The 15,980-nt window shown below is 39.7% G+C and overlaps 10 protein-coding genes across 10 annotated transcripts; 5 read left to right on the top strand and 5 right to left on the bottom strand.

Moving 5' to 3' along the window:
• The first annotated feature begins 13 nt into the window (after positions 1–13).
• On the top strand, positions 14–1,183 carry BBOV_III003240 (RNA recognition motif domain containing protein). Its single transcript, XM_001611406.2, has 3 exons — positions 14–203; positions 241–782; positions 819–1,183. Exons 1-3 carry the CDS (start codon positions 16–18, stop codon positions 1,157–1,159), a joined length of 1,071 nt encoding a protein of 356 aa, XP_001611456.2. The 5' UTR covers positions 14–15; the 3' UTR covers positions 1,160–1,183.
• Positions 1,184–1,842: 659 nt separating this feature from the next.
• On the bottom strand, positions 1,843–2,922 carry BBOV_III003230 (WD domain G-beta repeat family protein). Its single transcript, XM_001611405.2, has one exon. It carries the CDS (start codon positions 2,914–2,916, stop codon positions 1,873–1,875), a length of 1,044 nt encoding a protein of 347 aa, XP_001611455.2. The 5' UTR covers positions 2,917–2,922; the 3' UTR covers positions 1,843–1,872.
• Positions 2,923–2,999: 77 nt separating this feature from the next.
• On the top strand, positions 3,000–4,222 carry BBOV_III003220 (uncharacterized protein). Its single transcript, XM_001611404.2, has 7 exons — positions 3,000–3,108; positions 3,144–3,272; positions 3,308–3,385; positions 3,422–3,555; positions 3,593–3,901; positions 3,939–4,051; positions 4,088–4,222. Exons 1-7 carry the CDS (start codon positions 3,019–3,021, stop codon positions 4,198–4,200), a joined length of 966 nt encoding a protein of 321 aa, XP_001611454.2. The 5' UTR covers positions 3,000–3,018; the 3' UTR covers positions 4,201–4,222.
• Positions 4,223–4,357: 135 nt separating this feature from the next.
• BBOV_III003210 (Protein kinase domain family protein) lies at positions 4,358–6,093 on the bottom strand. The gene is made up of 2 exons (XM_001611403.2): positions 5,931–6,093; positions 4,358–5,896 (listed from the first exon to the last, which is right to left on the bottom strand). The coding sequence occupies exons 1-2, from the start codon at positions 6,051–6,053 to the stop codon at positions 4,388–4,390; spliced, it is 1,632 nt and encodes a 543-aa protein (XP_001611453.1). The 5' UTR covers positions 6,054–6,093; the 3' UTR covers positions 4,358–4,387.
• A 37-nt stretch (positions 6,094–6,130) lies between these two features.
• BBOV_III003200 (uncharacterized protein) lies at positions 6,131–7,522 on the bottom strand (the record flags this gene model as incomplete). Its single annotated transcript, XM_051767190.1, has 3 exons — positions 6,349–7,522; positions 6,268–6,311; positions 6,131–6,229 (listed from the first exon to the last, which is right to left on the bottom strand). The coding sequence occupies exons 1-3, from the start codon at positions 7,490–7,492 to the stop codon at positions 6,131–6,133; spliced, it is 1,287 nt and encodes a 428-aa protein (XP_051623427.1). The 5' UTR covers positions 7,493–7,522.
• Positions 7,523–7,642: 120 nt separating this feature from the next.
• BBOV_III003190 (uncharacterized protein) lies at positions 7,643–8,274 on the bottom strand. The gene is made up of 4 exons (XM_001611401.1): positions 8,205–8,274; positions 8,098–8,142; positions 7,843–8,060; positions 7,643–7,764 (listed from the first exon to the last, which is right to left on the bottom strand). Exons 1-4 carry the CDS (start codon positions 8,239–8,241, stop codon positions 7,753–7,755), a joined length of 312 nt encoding a protein of 103 aa, XP_001611451.1. The 5' UTR covers positions 8,242–8,274; the 3' UTR covers positions 7,643–7,752.
• Positions 8,275–8,947: 673 nt separating this feature from the next.
• BBOV_III003180 (putative 60S ribosomal protein L10a) lies at positions 8,948–10,114 on the top strand. The gene is made up of 3 exons (XM_001611400.1): positions 8,948–9,045; positions 9,082–9,182; positions 9,527–10,114. The coding sequence occupies exons 1-3, from the start codon at positions 9,041–9,043 to the stop codon at positions 10,072–10,074; spliced, it is 654 nt and encodes a 217-aa protein (XP_001611450.1). The 5' UTR covers positions 8,948–9,040; the 3' UTR covers positions 10,075–10,114.
• A 172-nt stretch (positions 10,115–10,286) lies between these two features.
• Positions 10,287–12,277, top strand: BBOV_III003170 (Structure-specific recognition protein (SSRP1) family protein). The gene is made up of 7 exons (XM_001611399.2): positions 10,287–10,487; positions 10,525–10,639; positions 10,832–11,232; positions 11,268–11,726; positions 11,763–11,854; positions 11,892–12,169; positions 12,206–12,277. The coding sequence occupies exons 1-7, from the start codon at positions 10,425–10,427 to the stop codon at positions 12,253–12,255; spliced, it is 1,458 nt and encodes a 485-aa protein (XP_001611449.1). The 5' UTR covers positions 10,287–10,424; the 3' UTR covers positions 12,256–12,277.
• On the top strand, positions 12,254–13,762 carry BBOV_III003160 (Leucine carboxyl methyltransferase family protein). Its single transcript, XM_001611398.2, has 10 exons — positions 12,254–12,362; positions 12,398–12,483; positions 12,521–12,801; positions 12,834–12,901; positions 12,935–12,998; positions 13,033–13,092; positions 13,127–13,174; positions 13,208–13,269; positions 13,377–13,470; positions 13,507–13,762. Exons 1-10 carry the CDS (start codon positions 12,292–12,294, stop codon positions 13,735–13,737), a joined length of 1,065 nt encoding a protein of 354 aa, XP_001611448.2. The 5' UTR covers positions 12,254–12,291; the 3' UTR covers positions 13,738–13,762.
• Positions 13,763–13,925: 163 nt separating this feature from the next.
• On the bottom strand, positions 13,926–15,931 carry BBOV_III003150 (Pumilio-family RNA binding repeat protein). Its single transcript, XM_051767858.1, has 5 exons — positions 15,770–15,931; positions 15,446–15,729; positions 15,297–15,409; positions 15,217–15,257; positions 13,926–15,181 (listed from the first exon to the last, which is right to left on the bottom strand). The coding sequence occupies exons 1-5, from the start codon at positions 15,899–15,901 to the stop codon at positions 13,946–13,948; spliced, it is 1,806 nt and encodes a 601-aa protein (XP_051623426.1). The 5' UTR covers positions 15,902–15,931; the 3' UTR covers positions 13,926–13,945.
• Positions 15,932–15,980: the final 49 nt, after the last annotated feature.

The following is a 15,980-nucleotide window of genomic DNA, read 5'->3' as shown; positions in this document are numbered from 1 at the left end:
CATACACCTTGTCACATGAAAATGATATGCTCAATCACTCAACGAAGATGCGCGGCTTACGCATATCCAGGAGCATCTAAGATGCGATGGTACTTTGTTAAACCTTATGTGCGATGGGATCCAGATAGCCTGTTGCATTACCCAGAAGTGTCACATGTAGACGGTACTAAAATAGATTGGCTCTATGGACAACCGAAAAGCAAGTAAGTATCAATGAATAATCTCAAACAGAGATTGTAGATACGATGTTGTGGACATATATGGACCAAATACAATAGAACTAAAAAATCTGCCCATGGGAAGAACGCCAGAATACTTGCAAGAAAGATTAAGGCGCTTCTTCTCAAAATTCGGAAGCGTAAGCTTCTGCAGATGTATGCCACACGAGCTGGATCCATATCAATGTAATGGAACGGGATATGTAACATTCCGTAGCAAGGAAGCATCAGTGGCAGCAGCAACAGCAAATCTTGTGCTGCCATACTCATTACATAGCAAAGTTATCGCAATAAGGCACCTAGATACAGATAAAACTAACGATCCACACTATGTTTATAAACATAGGCACTACATATCGCAGGTAGTGGACGTCGCAAAACAAGTGTACAATAAGCTCACCAAATATGGACCCTGTCCATTGTATCAAGTTGCAAATTCAATATACGAACGCAACTTCTACTCTGGTAAATGGCACAAAGCAGGTTTATCGATACTCATGCGCTTCGGGAGATGGGATGCTTTTCTAAAGCATCCTTCACTCAACGGCATGTTCGAAATTAAGGGTATGTAATATAACACAACTCTAAGACTGATTACAGATGACATCGTCACCTTAGGATTACAGTCTGATGAAACGTCTATCAAGACATTGAAAAAATTGTATATACAGCAGTCTATAGAATTGGATGCAGAAGTGTCCGTACACTGGCGTGAAGGACGTGTAGCATTACCACCACAAGTACAAAAGGAGACGAATGAACTTTATCATCTCACTCCAATACCTGAGCATTTACAACTGCTCTCGAAGAGTCATACAATGTACCGTATTCACGATGAACGGCATATGCTGAAGATACAACTAAAGCAAGAACGGAATGAAGCACGAAGGTTGGCAAGAGAAGCAAAGAAAAACAATGCGGCTGTTCAGTCTAAAACATAAAATCTAACACTAAAAATAGGACTATATAGCATAGTATTAGGTTCCCTTAATATATATAAACCATTTAGTAACAATTGGCGGGCAATTTACCCAGTAGTCAACAATAGATGATACAAAGGATTCTCGGTATTTTAACAGTTATTAGATCAATATCCATATCATATAAGAGGTTTATAGTACTGAAAGGTGATAATTGAAACTACTTTGTAGCATTATAGAAGAATCATACCCTTTGACAAATGTGGCAAAAAATAAAATGTCGATATATGATCTAATCTCCCTTGATTTGTTGTCTATAGATCATCCTCATATGGATTAATTGTACAAATTACCTAAATAATCTCATCATCTATGAAATGATGTTTTGGTCTAACCCTAATTGATGGGGATTCTCTTATTTTGTAAAATATTTAATGTTACCTTATATAAACCGGAGTAAACATGCTTTAGAATGGTATGGAATGGTTCTATTAGGCATGGTGAGCATTTAGATTGAACCATGTTGTGTATTGGTGTATGCTACGTATACGTTCCGTGCCGCATAATTTGGTTTTTAACTTATATATCGATGAGGACGTAAGGAACGTATTTCTTGTGTATATATATATCATTGTTACATACTATGTGCTATCATCTAAAATATATAATATGTGATTCCATTATGTAAAAACATAAAAAGGATGCCACATCACACAATAGCGTAATAAATAAATTCATATCTTAAATACCGATTGGTTTATTAGGTTGTGAGGCTTCGCGTCCATGGCTAATTGGCATTCTCCCCAACGACCAAGACGCACTTCTGTTCCCAATGCCAAATACACACAGAGACTGTCTTTGTCTTGCTCAAAACGAATGTCATTTACTGAGCCTTGATAATCAAACGAACACGCAATTTCCAACGTACAATTAGAATAATTGTCATGGAAAGTGTATCGTATAAATAACAACTTGCCAGTATTAGTACCAACAAGCAGATATGGACCACATAAACGGATGCAATTGATCCATACGTTTGTACCGCCTAATGAAAACTGGCCTATATGCTTATTCAGTTTCAACGAAAATATCAACAAATATTCGGTGTCTAGGCCTGTTGCAAATATGTAGTGAGGTTTACTACATATAATACAGCAAGACTCCGCATTCTGTGACAGAGTAGGAGGTATCTTAAAAACCAAATGCGTTCCACTATTAAGGTTCCACAAACGTGCCGTGCGATCGCTACCAACAGTCAGTAACCTTTCTAAATAATCGGTAAAACCCATAGAAAACTCATCCTGAGATGAAGTGTTAGGGAGTGAATCACAACTATTGACCCCCGACGTATGACCAATAAGTTCGTGCAAAGCGATTGAAGTGTGTCTAATATCCCACACCTTTGCTTTACCGTCCAAAGATGTGCTACACACTATGTTTCTAGTGGCCTCTAACCATTTTACACAACTAACTTGGCCAACGTGTGCCAAAATGCGATTAGACCCATTGCCACGGGTATCCAAAATGTGTAATTGACCGGATGATGTACCACATATCACTCTTTCTCCTACTATATCAACACTTAACACATTAGTACGCACAGCAGACACCGCCGATATTTCGTAACGACCGCTGTTGCGGATATGACCAAGGGTACAATCGTACAAAAGGACACAGGAATCTTTTCCTCCAGTGACTACAGATGAACCATAAACACCTACAGAGGTTGCACAATTACGGTGTGACCTCTTCTGATTAGATGATACCAGCTCCACCATGATTATTGGAGACTGACGCGCGCTAACACCTTGACTGGGGAAATAGCCCACGTATTCCATGAAGTAGACTCGATACATTAAATTTGATGCTATAACATACAGATGCTGAATGATGGTAGTGTAATAGCTGTTGGCGATAATGCCGTGTTCATACTAGATTCCACCGGAAGGGTAGAACGAGAAGTTTCCAAAGTTGGTTAATTTTACGTCAAATATATACTTTGCAGGATGGATTTAAGTGTAACCCAAACTCGGTAGCATCAACATCAAATATTGTATGCATTGCTACCGGGGATAAGGCAAAAATCGCATTTATATCGGAATCGAAGAGCTATAAAGTTTCAGTACCTGAGCTTGTAAGTTAAATCTGATGTGTTAAACATGGTTACAGATTACTGCTGTTACATTTTCACGTTCTGGAGATTTACTTTATGCCGGATCTAATACCGGAAGGCTTTATGTATGGCAGGTATCTAAAACTTGAAAGTACACCAATGTTCAACAGATATCCACCGGGACTTTAATCAAAAACAAGCAAATCTTTTTTAACTCAATCACAGATATAAAGGTGGATTTTGAAAATGTAACTATTTTAATATCTGCCCAAAATGGAGACATTGCTCTCATTAGACTAGTTGAGTAAGTAATAACGTATGTTAAATCTATGCCCTATTAGGCTATTTCTTTCGGACAGCAAAGGAACCGTTTACGTGGGTCACTCTGCCACTGTTATTGGTATCGCAAATTTGATGCAAGAACCGTATACACGTCGTCTGTCATTCGTGTCTATCTCAAGGGATAAGAACGTCAGGTTCTGGAATCACAAAGAGAGGACAGCTATTAGCTCATACTTTCTTGAACATGTTCCCCTATCTGTGGAACAAAGTAAAATCTCACAAAGACTCTATATAGCGTGCGATATGGGACATATTGCAATAGTCCCATTGGACGATTTCAAAAAAACGTTCTATCTCTCAGGTCATGTGTAAGCTACAAGCAACACGTATACTTAATGTTTACAGAGGTGCAGTCACGGGATGTGTAGAAGCCTTCAATTTAGTCACCTGCGCATTAGATGGAGTACGCATTTGGGACGTAGATTCAAGGCTTTGCATAAGTCACTACGCCGGTATAGGTAATATTTCCCAACTCTGAATTCATCAGGTCATAGGTCCCAGAATTAACAAACTGCTGAGTGGCGTTATATTAGAGCCTAGGGTTCATTTTGTACCACTTAAGAATATCGTATCAGATGACAAACGTGTGACCACATGCATGGAATAAATCCAGCGTATGGTTTAAAACATGAAACATGCTATAAACGGCATAATATACTCTGGAAGTTATATATTCTGTGTTATGCTAAATTGTCACGGACTGCGTTGGTGGTTCAGTGTAATACCCATAGGGGATCAGTAATTCCTGCCTTGCAGTGATGCAAAATATAATGCAAATATAATTTTTTAACGCATTATGAAGGTTTGGAGAAAGTGGGTTTTATCTTCTTCACTATCAAATGGTCCTCTGCAACCTCTGACAACCAAGGATGAGCTAGCACTTCCTTGACACTAGGACGTTTCGAAGGGTTTACCTGTAACATATGCCTTAGAAGATGAGTCAAAGATGCACTTATATCTAGAGGGATTTTTATAGGATTGTTCAAAATTTGCTGCACGGCGTCCTGTAGATTTATATCCTCATTGTGCCACGGAAGCTCCCCAAATAACATCGCATACAGAAGTATACCAAGTGACCAAATGTCTGCACTCTTGCCGCAATAACCCATAACACCGCCGCAACCAAGAACTTCTGGTGCAGCATAGCTCATGGTGCCTACAGTATCTAAAAGCAGACGATCTTCGGGAATGCGTGTAGCAGCTCCAAAATCACCTATTTTCAGAATGTAAGCCATAGTCCCATTTGGTAAATTAATTGGCTGGTCGTTGATCTGTGAAGTTGCAGTAGCTGATGTGTTGGAGATTAAACCGCTAGATTTGCGTACAATACGCTTCAAGAATATGTTTTCCGGTTTAATATCACGATGGCATATGTTGGAAGAATGTAGATAATTGACACCATTGGCTACCATCCGAAATATAGTACGGGCCATGGATTCAGACATTGGGGAATAATCTTTTATCAACCCAATCATGTCACCGCCATCGCAGTACTCCATAGCTATCACCAAGGTAGACACAGTTTCTATGATCTCAAAAGTCCTCACAACATTCGGATGCACAACTGCAGTAACCAAACTCATCTCATCTTTTAAGCGACGGAACAAGGAAGTGTCAGAGTTGAATTGAGTTTTGCTAATTACTTTTAAAGCATAAGTACGTCGGTGCAATTTGTGGAAACCAACGTGCACTTTGCCAAACGAACCTTCATTAATACGGTAGAATACAACAAAATTTCCTAAAGAAATGAACGGTATTTTGCTATAAAGCGGAAGCATAAATTGCTTGGATGCTGTGTTACTTGTGCTGAGAAACTTTGCAAACATGTTCCAATTATCAAAGCTATTGCTGCAACTTTTCAAATCATAATTAACTGATGATGCCTTATCTATAGCAATAGAACCGCTGTCAGCTGTACTTCCCCAAAACTCTGATCTAATATCCTCTGTTGACCTGGCCACATTACTTGAACTTTCTTGCTTCTTCAGTTGGTCAGTGTACTGGGATCCCAATGTAGGTCCATTATTGAGGTCACGTGACTGTTGCGTATCAAGTGTAATCGGCTCAACGTAATCGGTACTTGCAGTAGTGCGGCTCATAAGACGTTGGTGAGGGTTAACATAGTGGTTAAGAAGTTGCGATACCAGATATACGTCTTTAAAAAGTACCTTGCCCTTGGCAATGCCCCGTTCCAATAATGCATCAAATTCATGATCTGCTTTAGTGCCGCAAGCTCGGGTACCAGCAAATGCCTTAACGCAGCTACTCATTAGGGCATCCGCTTTAAGCATCAGCCGGAATACCTGGATTTAATGGTGTTATATAGATCATACATACCTCCCAAAATGCCAACACATCTACGAAGCTCTCATAGTCGGATTCACTAAGTGTAGATAGTGTGGAGTTTGTGGCAATTCGTAATTCCTCGCTCCATCCCTGCCGCCAACCAGGTGTAACCATCCTATAACTAAGATACCATTAAGTTAGGATATTAATAATATATTAAGAACTTGAAACTGTTTAACTACATCTCAAGATCAAGTAAAATAGTTCAACCAAGCGGCTAAATCAGCCGCCAACTTTGCAAAAACTGTATTACGAGCGCAAAAATAAGAACACCCTCCGCATAAGGTCACCTAAAAGCTTAATGGATTAAAATATACATATCAAGTACCTCTGTGTCCGATGAGTACACGGCTCCCTTGCAGACTCGGCATACTGAGCCAAGGTGAACATAGACAATGGTTACGCTTACCAGATGTACTACCATAAGATGTAGGCGTCAGTTTCTCCACGACGTTACAAACATTATGGAGAGTGCTGCTATGAGCAGATGCAATGGAGGTCACCAACTCGTTCACACAACCCAATATAGTGGATTGTGGACTGCTGTGCCAGAAGAGATCCATAGATGATGTATGAGGTAGACCGTTGAGCCGATGATACAAAGCAACTTCCTTGCTCGAAAAAGTTTTTAATAATCGATATATAACGTTATTATCGCCCAAACTATTGGCATCTGTCATGGAACCCTTAAATGCAACCATGCCTCCTGCTGCAATGCAGGTTAACATTAAGACCCGACGAACAATCAACTCCTGCGTGTCACTAACAAATACAGACACCGTAGATAAGTTGTGATTTTTCATATATCTGAGCAAATTTACGGTTTGTAGCAAAGTTAAAGAATAAGCCAACTCGTCACAGTGCAATGAATTGTACATCGTAGTCATATGTTCCTTCAATTCGTAACACCGATGGTCACATTTACTATCCTCTTCATGATAGAAATAACATAATGCGATATACGATACGGTTACTTGGCCCAGTATCATCCACTCATTGACGTGATCTGTTTGTTTAATCTTCTGTAGTTCAACACTAGAGTTACCTAATGTATTGACTACGTTGGTTACATGATGAAAAAACTGCTCTGAACGACTGGCAAATCCAACATTGTCATCCACATAGTTATCAATCGACAATACATAATTCAACGCCATATCATCGGAAACAAATAAATGATTAGAAGTGTCACTGTCAGCGGGAACATGTGCTGCAGTGACATATCTTCGCTTATTACGCTCCAAAATTAAATTCAGTAGTGATGTAGAGAACACATCACCACCCATAAGTATTATTATTGGCTCCTTCTTTTCATTTTTGCGAACAAAATGTGATCGTAGATTAGAAGCAAACTTCCGCCGAAAGACTTCAAGGAAACAACTATTACAGATAGCCTTCCGAGTGAATAATGTAGCTGGCAATATGCCACAGCGATAGCACAGGCTACTTTTCGTTAAAGTGACGCCATGATGATTTACACCCTGGTCAATAGAATCTGCTGAACTCACATCGGTGCCACAACTGCCCTGGCAACAACCATCATTACCGGACATTATAATATAAGTCTATATGTGTTTGTAATTCATATGCAATATGCACATCGTTTGGGAAATTCGGTTTGCAGCTTCCTTGGAACGAAATAACCAGCAAGACAACATCTAACAAACCGCCGTAAAAACAGAATATGCAAGATCAAAATTATTAGACGTGACAAAATTTTATTTATTATTAGAGTTCAATATTCACGTCCAAAAGTTATAAACTGAGATGTGTTCAAAGAGCCATCAAAAATAATTTAGGAAAGGGAAGAGACTCAGGCTTCCTGCTAAAAATTGTAAGGCCACATATAAAATTAATCACACACATGGATATTATAATTTTTGCAGAATGTAAAAATACTTACATCTTCCTCGGCGTCCTCTTCTTCCTCTTGTACGTCGTCGGAGTCGTAGACTTCCTCTTCTTCCTCATCACCCTCATCATCATCCTCAAGCTCCTCCTCTTCTTCTGGAAGTTGATCTTCCTCCTCAGAATCAGTCGGTTCTTCAGTTATAGGCTTCCTGTTCTGGGCGCAACGCCGTGTAGAACGTGGGCGTTTAGGCTCAAGATCCTCTCCGAACTCTGGTATGTGTGAATGCAAAGAACATTATAAACATACCCCTATCTGGGTCATTTTTAGACAGAGGATCCTCCTCATCAGAATCTGTAATGGAAGTCAGTTAAATACACACGAGAACACCGCAGTTATATGGAGTATTAACACACCTTCGCCACGGTGGCGCCTGCGACGTTCATCCACCATCTTGCTATTTTCTTTGAAGTAATACAAGGTAACAAATTGTAATCTAACAGTGAAATGTTATTCTTATGGAAACTAACGCAATAAAACAACCCACTGATGGGGTTCGCACAAATGGGAAACGATCGGGTAATTTGACGCATAATTAACACAGTTAGAATAAAAAATATGTGACATATAGTACCACAGGATTCATATTACGGATTCTGAAGAGTTTTCACGGAGATTGTAAAGTGTCGATGAAACTCATAAACCTGGTCCATTAAAAGCGTCTTTAAACTTTAATGCAATATGTCTAATTATTACACACCATATAAACCGCTAGATACTTGTTTATTCCATATAATGAAACAATACCAATACTCATAAAAGAATACACATAAACGCCTAGCTTGGAAGCGCAGCCAACGCCCTTATTTGATGCGCTACACCGCTGTGGTATACAAAGACAAATGAAAGTATATTATAAATATCTAAAATATGTGTATTATTTTTATTATCCGAAGAAGGCGTAATAATTACTAGCGGCGTTATCATCACGGCTTAACTAAGGCCAAAATCTTGTATATGGAATTATAATTATACTAACATGAAGTAGCTGTATTATTTCATTGGTTTAGATACGTTGTTTTTGGTTGTCGACCAACGTCTAGCCTCAGGGCCCCTAGTCCCCACACATTCGAGAGCCCTGCCAAGAGGGCAACAGTAAGTAAATTAGGCCTCCGAATATATAGGAACATCGGAAACGCCTTTCATATTATCGTATTGCACCATATAAGGAGGATATATTAACAGAATAAGGATGAGGTAGGTTATAAACCACCCACATATCATTCCACTCAGTAAACTAACCGTCGAAACGCTCAACGAAGCCATCTCGGCAATCTTGACGCAGTCCCAGGAGAAGAAGAGGAACTTTGTCGAGACTGTAGAGCTTCAAATCTGTAAGTTTCATGCTTACTTGGTGCATCTGTACTCCGCGCGCGATGGTGGCACGATGTATCGCGTTTGTATAGTCGAAAATTGACTCCATATCTTCCACATTGCGTTGTTAGTGGTTGGATTTTTATATTAAGGTGTGGTGTGGCTTATATGTGAAATGCGCGATCGCAACGGCTCTAAATCGGCTGTACGTCCGATCGTGTAACCAAACCAAGCGCGTTATGATCACAGTGGTTATATGTGCATCATTATTGCACTGTGTTAGGTATTTTGGTTCAGCAAAATACATGTTTGAGTGGGTGGTTTACATATCAAGCATTTTGATACGTGCTAATTATATCTGCAGCCCTTAAGGATTACGATACCCAGAGGGACAAACGTTTCAGTGGTACTGTCGTCCTTCAGAATGTACCACGTGAGCGTATGAAGATTTGTGTTTTCGGTGACCAGGTGCACTGTGACCAGGCCAAGAGCTTAGGTATTGATTACATTGACCTTGAGGGTCTCAAGAAGTTCAACAGGAACAAAACTTTGGTCAAGAAGTTGGCCAACAAATATGGTGCTTTCCTTGCGTCACAAACTCTTCTTCCACAAATTCCCAGGTTCCTCGGTCCCGGATTGAACAAGGCTGGTAAATTCCCTACTCAACTTACCCACAACGACAACATGGAGGAAAAGGTCAGGGAAATCAAATCAAGTGTTAAGTTCCAATTGAAGAAAGTGCTTTGCATGGGTGTCGCCGTTGGAAATGTTGAGATGACACACGAACAACTCAGAGCCAACATTGTTCTTGCCATCAACTACTTGGTCAGCCTTCTTAAGAAGAACTGGCACAACGTGCGCGGTCTTACCGTTAAGAGCACTATGGGTAAACCTTTTAGGATTTACGGCTGAAGCCGCAATCGTAGTAAACCTTTAAGCTAAATTGATACAGAAAATATAGGTCTATGCATTTCATGCGCGTTCTGAATAAATGTAAATATTCTATAGAATCTGGGTTTTTATCGTTGTGTATATGGTTTCCTGGTGTGTATGTGCTAGGTAAGCTGGGTAGTTATGTCTAACACCCCAGGTAACAACGCAGTAATTCATTACTTAACATTTTTACATCTATTATTAAAGAACAGTTATATATAGCATAGCTTTGCAAAGAGCTCGCAGCCGTTCGGGGGTAAAACAGCAACATCAATTCATGCCCCTTGGCTGGCCGCCAGTGACGCTGTGCGCGGCAACACACCACCAAAATGACGACAGCCAGCGCAGTATTAGTTTACGCTGGTATCAGAAGACCTGATTCAATTGATTCTGTACGATTGTGTTTTATTATATTGTTATATTATACAGGGTGCGTTCAAGGTGTCTACTGAGTTGTTTGGATGGAAGAACAAGAGGACTGGTGAAGTCATCCAGCACAAGCGCAGCGATTTGAACAGTATCTCCATCATCAATATAGGAGGAGGTAAGATTGTGGATCTTTTTATGTAACGGTGGAATTCTGTGCGTAGTTACTAATGTGTGGTATAACTTATTGATTTTGTCTATTACTATGTATCGTTATTGTCATTTAATTACATTATCTGTGTTCGTGTTGTTTTTTGTTTAGAGTCAGTCCCAAAGACACTTCTTTCAAGTGTGAATCAAATATATCCAGGCATGTACCAAGTTCGTTTTGACATGAATGCTTCAAAAGGTTATGAAATCTTGAGGTTTTCTGGGTTTTCGGAAAAGGCTGTCGATGAACTGAAGCAACACTTTGATGAACATTTTAAAATATCACCAGAAGTGGGCTCTGTGGCCCACACGGGATGGCATTGGGGAGTTTACGGCTTTGAAAATGACACATTTAAATTAACAATCGATGATAATGCCGGTATCGACATAGACGCAAAGGATGTAACACAAGTCACGGTGCCTACCAAGACTGACCTTGCTGTAGAATTCAAGCAAAACAAGGGATACATCAACGGAGATGAACTCATGGAAATACGTTTCTGCATACCTAACAAGCCAGATGTTGACGATAATGAACTGGCTTTAGAAGATCTTAAACAGGTAAGATCAACGGTCTATATGTACACCATGTCCAGACCTTCCTGCTCAAAGCAGGTTTGGACGAACTCAAGTCCGAGACATTGGCGTTCCTTACAGATGTACCTCTTATCGTACCAAGAGGAAGATTCGAAATCGAGTTCTCACGCAAACATATCAAATACCATGGAAAGAGTTACGACTACACCATGTTCTTCACCAATATTTCTCGCATGTTTCTTGTTCCTAAACCTAACAGCCCACATATCAACTTTATCATTGGGTTGCACCAGCCAATGAGGCAGGGTCAAACGAGGTACCCTTTCGTTGTAATGCAGTTTGACGCCGAAGAAGATATTGAACTAGAAATAAACATGCCCGAGGAGGACCTCGAATCAATGAAGCTTGAGAAGGTAATGACCGGTAAAACGTTCAACGTTGTCACCAAATTATTTGGCACTTTGGTAAACAAACCCATCGTGGTTCCCGGAGAATTCAAATCAGAAAAGGAAGAAGCGGTATGTTTGTGTAACCTAAGTAACAATCATTTCTAGGGTTTCTCATGTACATACAAAGCTACAAGCGGATACATGTTCCCGCTCAACAGATCGCTGCTTTTTATTGTCAAACCTGTTATATTCATTAGGTAAGTCTGCCATTGCTTTTAATGAATTTACATTCAGATTCGATGAGATTATATCTGTTGAATTCAGCAGGACCGGTGTTTCTACACAAAACAGATTCTTCGCTTTCAGCATTTCGACTAAGAATGGTCAAGAATACGAGTTCACCAATGTAGACCGTGCCGAGTTCGAGCCCTTGTCTAAGTACCTAGCCTCAAGAGATGTTAAGATCAAGAGGCTTGATGAGCAAGATGCATCAGCTATGTACAGAGCATCACAGTTAGAAGAAGAAGGTGATGATGACGATGAAGAAGATGAGGACTTTGAAGACGATGGAGGTATGTTTGTGTGTAGTTAATGGTAACACCTCACAGAATCCGACGACGACGATGAATCTGAAGAAGAAGACGAAGGTTCAAATTAAATACCTAATTAACATCAAATAAATAATATTGTGTGAATGGTTGGTAATTTTAGTGACGACCTTGACGAGAGTCTTGACACTAGTGAACACGCATTGCGTTTCAAGTGGTAGATTTACAGGTGTAGATGCTAGATTCTTATAGGTCAGCTGTAAACGCCGGTTATGTTCAAGATGACTTCATTAATTACTTTGTTACGGATAGAAATCGAGGTCCCTCCTATAACATAAGTATGTGTTATAGTAAACTTTACACATCGTCTCATAGTCCACTTTCTGCGCATCGCATCTGTGAGATTAGCAATACAGACATTTATTGAGCAGTTTCCCAATGAGAAGGTTCAGGTTGTAAACCTCGGTTGTGGATTTGATACGATCGCATTATGGATTCTACAGCAATACAAACATGTTACGTGTTTCGACATAGACCTTCCCAACTTGCTCCAACGAAAAGCTCAAATGATGCGAAATGCAGAAGAGATCATGAATCTGTTTCTTGGATATAATGATATCGAGGAAGAATATATCGTCACTGAGAACTATAAAATGGTTGGTCGTTATTATGGTTACACGAATGCCAGGTACCGATCGATTTGAACAATATTGAAGAATTGGAGACTTTGCCAAACAAATACGGCCTGCAGATAGAGTTGGTTCTGTAGAATAAGATGATATTATGTAGCCAGCCCACAGTCTTCCTGAGCGAATTAGTTCTTGTGTATCTATCCGTTGAACAGAGTAACAAGGTAATGATTTAGTACTGATACAATATCGCAACAGATAATTAAATTTGCAAGTAACTTGGTAATAAAGCCTTCCTGTTTTATTTACTGGGAACAAGTATGTCTACACATTGTGACACATCACGCTCCAGGCCAGAATGGATGATCCAATGGGACAAATGATTTTACAAAGGTTTCAGGTACGGTTTAAATTTATATTCTATGATGTATAGGCACTTGGTTATGAACTACAAGGCCCAAGTGTGTACAAGACCATAGAGAGCCAGATTAAAAGGTAAAATAGTTTCGGGTGTCATCTATAACGCGTTGATAATATGCATACGATTGTGATATACTGTAACCGTTTACACATTACGATTCTCTTTTACAAAGTTGTTTCAGATATACTGAACTAGGCTGGCAGAAGGTTGTTGTAATGGACATGACTACGTTTTACAATGAACTTGTTGCAGATAACGAAAAACAACGAATTAGAGTAGGTATCATATAAGCGGTTTGCATGAAAATATAGAAACTAGAATGTCTAGATGATGTAGAAGAAATTGCCATGGTGTGTAGCCACTACGTTATTGGTATATGTGGAAAACAACCGGAAGAGTACATGTCTTTGTTTGACAGTTTCACAAAAGAAACTACTCGAGGAACCACGAAAACCTACACCACCGAAGAAATGTTAGAAATGATCAAAAATGGGACACTTTCTCAAATGCAGCCAGCACCCCTGAAAACAGATGGTATATAGTAACCAGAATCTATTATATGTATATGCAATATTGCATAAGATTTGAGACAGACTAGTGCGGATATTTACCCATTTCATTCATCACACAAATTTGGTGTTGCCTACGACAAACGCTAAAGATGTAATATAAATGAAGTAAACTTTCAAAACACAAAGTTAATAACATTAACAAACGTATCAGAAGTAAGATAGTAACTAATGATGTTAATCAGTGTAACTCATTTGTGTCGATAATGTCCTTAAACAACGTGCGGACTGACTGCGCTTTGCTCATCTTCTTAGACCATTGCTCCTTGTTCTTGCAGAATGACTCAAGGCCAATTATTTCCACAAGCTTCTTGCTCTTCGCCTTGATGCGTTCGCTCTCTGGTGCTAGTTCCGTAAGTAAACTTTGACGGAGCCGAAGCGGCGATGCATTAAAAAGACTTGATAAAACAAAAGCGCCATTTATATTAAGTGCCAGTTCCACAAAATGTGCTTTCAGGTAGTTGAAAAGGCGCTCTATACCTTTTTCCTTCAAAAGACCTTGACGACGGTCAAGCATTAACTGTAGCACTCTTGAAAAGTGACGATCTGTAGCAAGCGATAACAACTTCTGCTGTGCTTTGGCAATACGAATAAAATGTTTAAAGTCTCCCAATATATTGGTAAGCAATTTGCGATCAAATTTTAGAAGGTTGAGTAAAATAGAAGCACCAGTAGCACGTAAGTGAATGCGATTAGGCTCTGGTGGTTGACATGAAATCAACGCCAACCATATATGCCCTTTGACTTTTTCAGAGTCATTATGTTTCACACTTGGATCATCGTCATCTGATTTATTTTCTGTGGCATCATATTGTTCCGGTGCAACATCGGTTCGCGGCGGAAGTTCGGTTTCCCTTTGTTTTGCTTTTTTGAGCTGCTTGGTTTTGTATTGCGATATATGTAATGCATCTTGGAGCTTCTTTATAAACTGCGATTGTCCTGTACCTAGGGATACTGCGGCTTCACAGATACGCCATACTACAGAGGAAGAAGATGTTAGAAGCAAGTTGCCCATATCTATAGTTTCTAGAAGTTCCTCCAAATGGGTCGGCTGGAAGTACTTATTACGTGTTACAGCTTGCAATACGTAGTTACCGAAACTGTTCTCTGCTATTTCCTTAGCATTGGGTAGGATGCTAGTTTTCCAGACTTGGTTGAACTCAGCATTATCACACAAGTCGATGCATTGTTCTGCTGCATAACTCGCTATCTTTGATTCATTGCAGTGACTAATGCTATATGCCAAAACCTGATTACATTGCAACGCTACTTTAGTTCCTTGTCTTTGTTTGCATAACCTCAATGCCAAGCAAACCGTAGCACAGGCTTGGCTTGTCGTTAGAGAACCCATTAGATCCTTGCAGAATAACTCTATCCAATGTTCTACTATTGTAAATCGCCATTCCTCCACCTCATGCTGCGACATGTATATACATAGCAGTGGTTGCTTACCTTGTTGTGCAGCAGTGATTCAGGCTTATCTGCTGACTTCCCTGGTAAATATATAAATATCACATATAAAGTAGACCTACGTTTAGCTTTCTGAAATGCTTCTGCGTCCAAAACTCCTACAAGGGCTTTCATTAAGCTGCGTAAAACGTGTGACCCTGATGTATGATGAAGCAACTCGAATAGGCATCGATCCCTAGAGCATATTTATCCACACTACAACGAAACATACTCTACAGTAGTCGCAAAATATCGAAGAGGTTCACTAATTGATGCTCCTTGATGTTCGAAAAGCGTGCAACATTGTAAAGTGGATTGAAGCACATGTGACCCAAATACGTCCTTTGATAATACCTCAACATCACCCTTTAGTAACAGTTGATTGCACAGTGATATGCACAGATCACGTTTTTCTACTATGTCATTTACAGGATCCTCTATAAGTGAGTGTGCTAAAAGCGTAATCAGCTTCTCCAGATATTTAGACAGCACTTGATGAATTGCCAATGATGATATCTAATCAGACACTTATCAAACATATACAACATATACTTACATGATCTTGTATTTGCTCGAAAACGTTTGTTGTAAGTAACAATTTGTCCGACGCAGAAGATTCCTCCTGGACGGCGGCAATGCGATCGCGCAATCCGCGCAAATAATCATCGACTTCTGTTATAGACAACATTTTCAATCGTAATCAGGGCAACATTGTTTACATCAAATATCAGAATCAAATACACATTGTACGCATCACGTGCCCACAC

The sequence above is a fragment of the Babesia bovis genome, chromosome 3 (assembly GCF_000165395.2).
Source record: "Babesia bovis T2Bo chromosome 3, whole genome shotgun sequence".
NCBI lineage: Eukaryota > Apicomplexa > Aconoidasida > Piroplasmida > Babesiidae > Babesia > Babesia bovis.
Note: the sequence above shows the minus strand (reverse complement) of the source record. Positions and strands in the feature narration are given on the sequence as shown.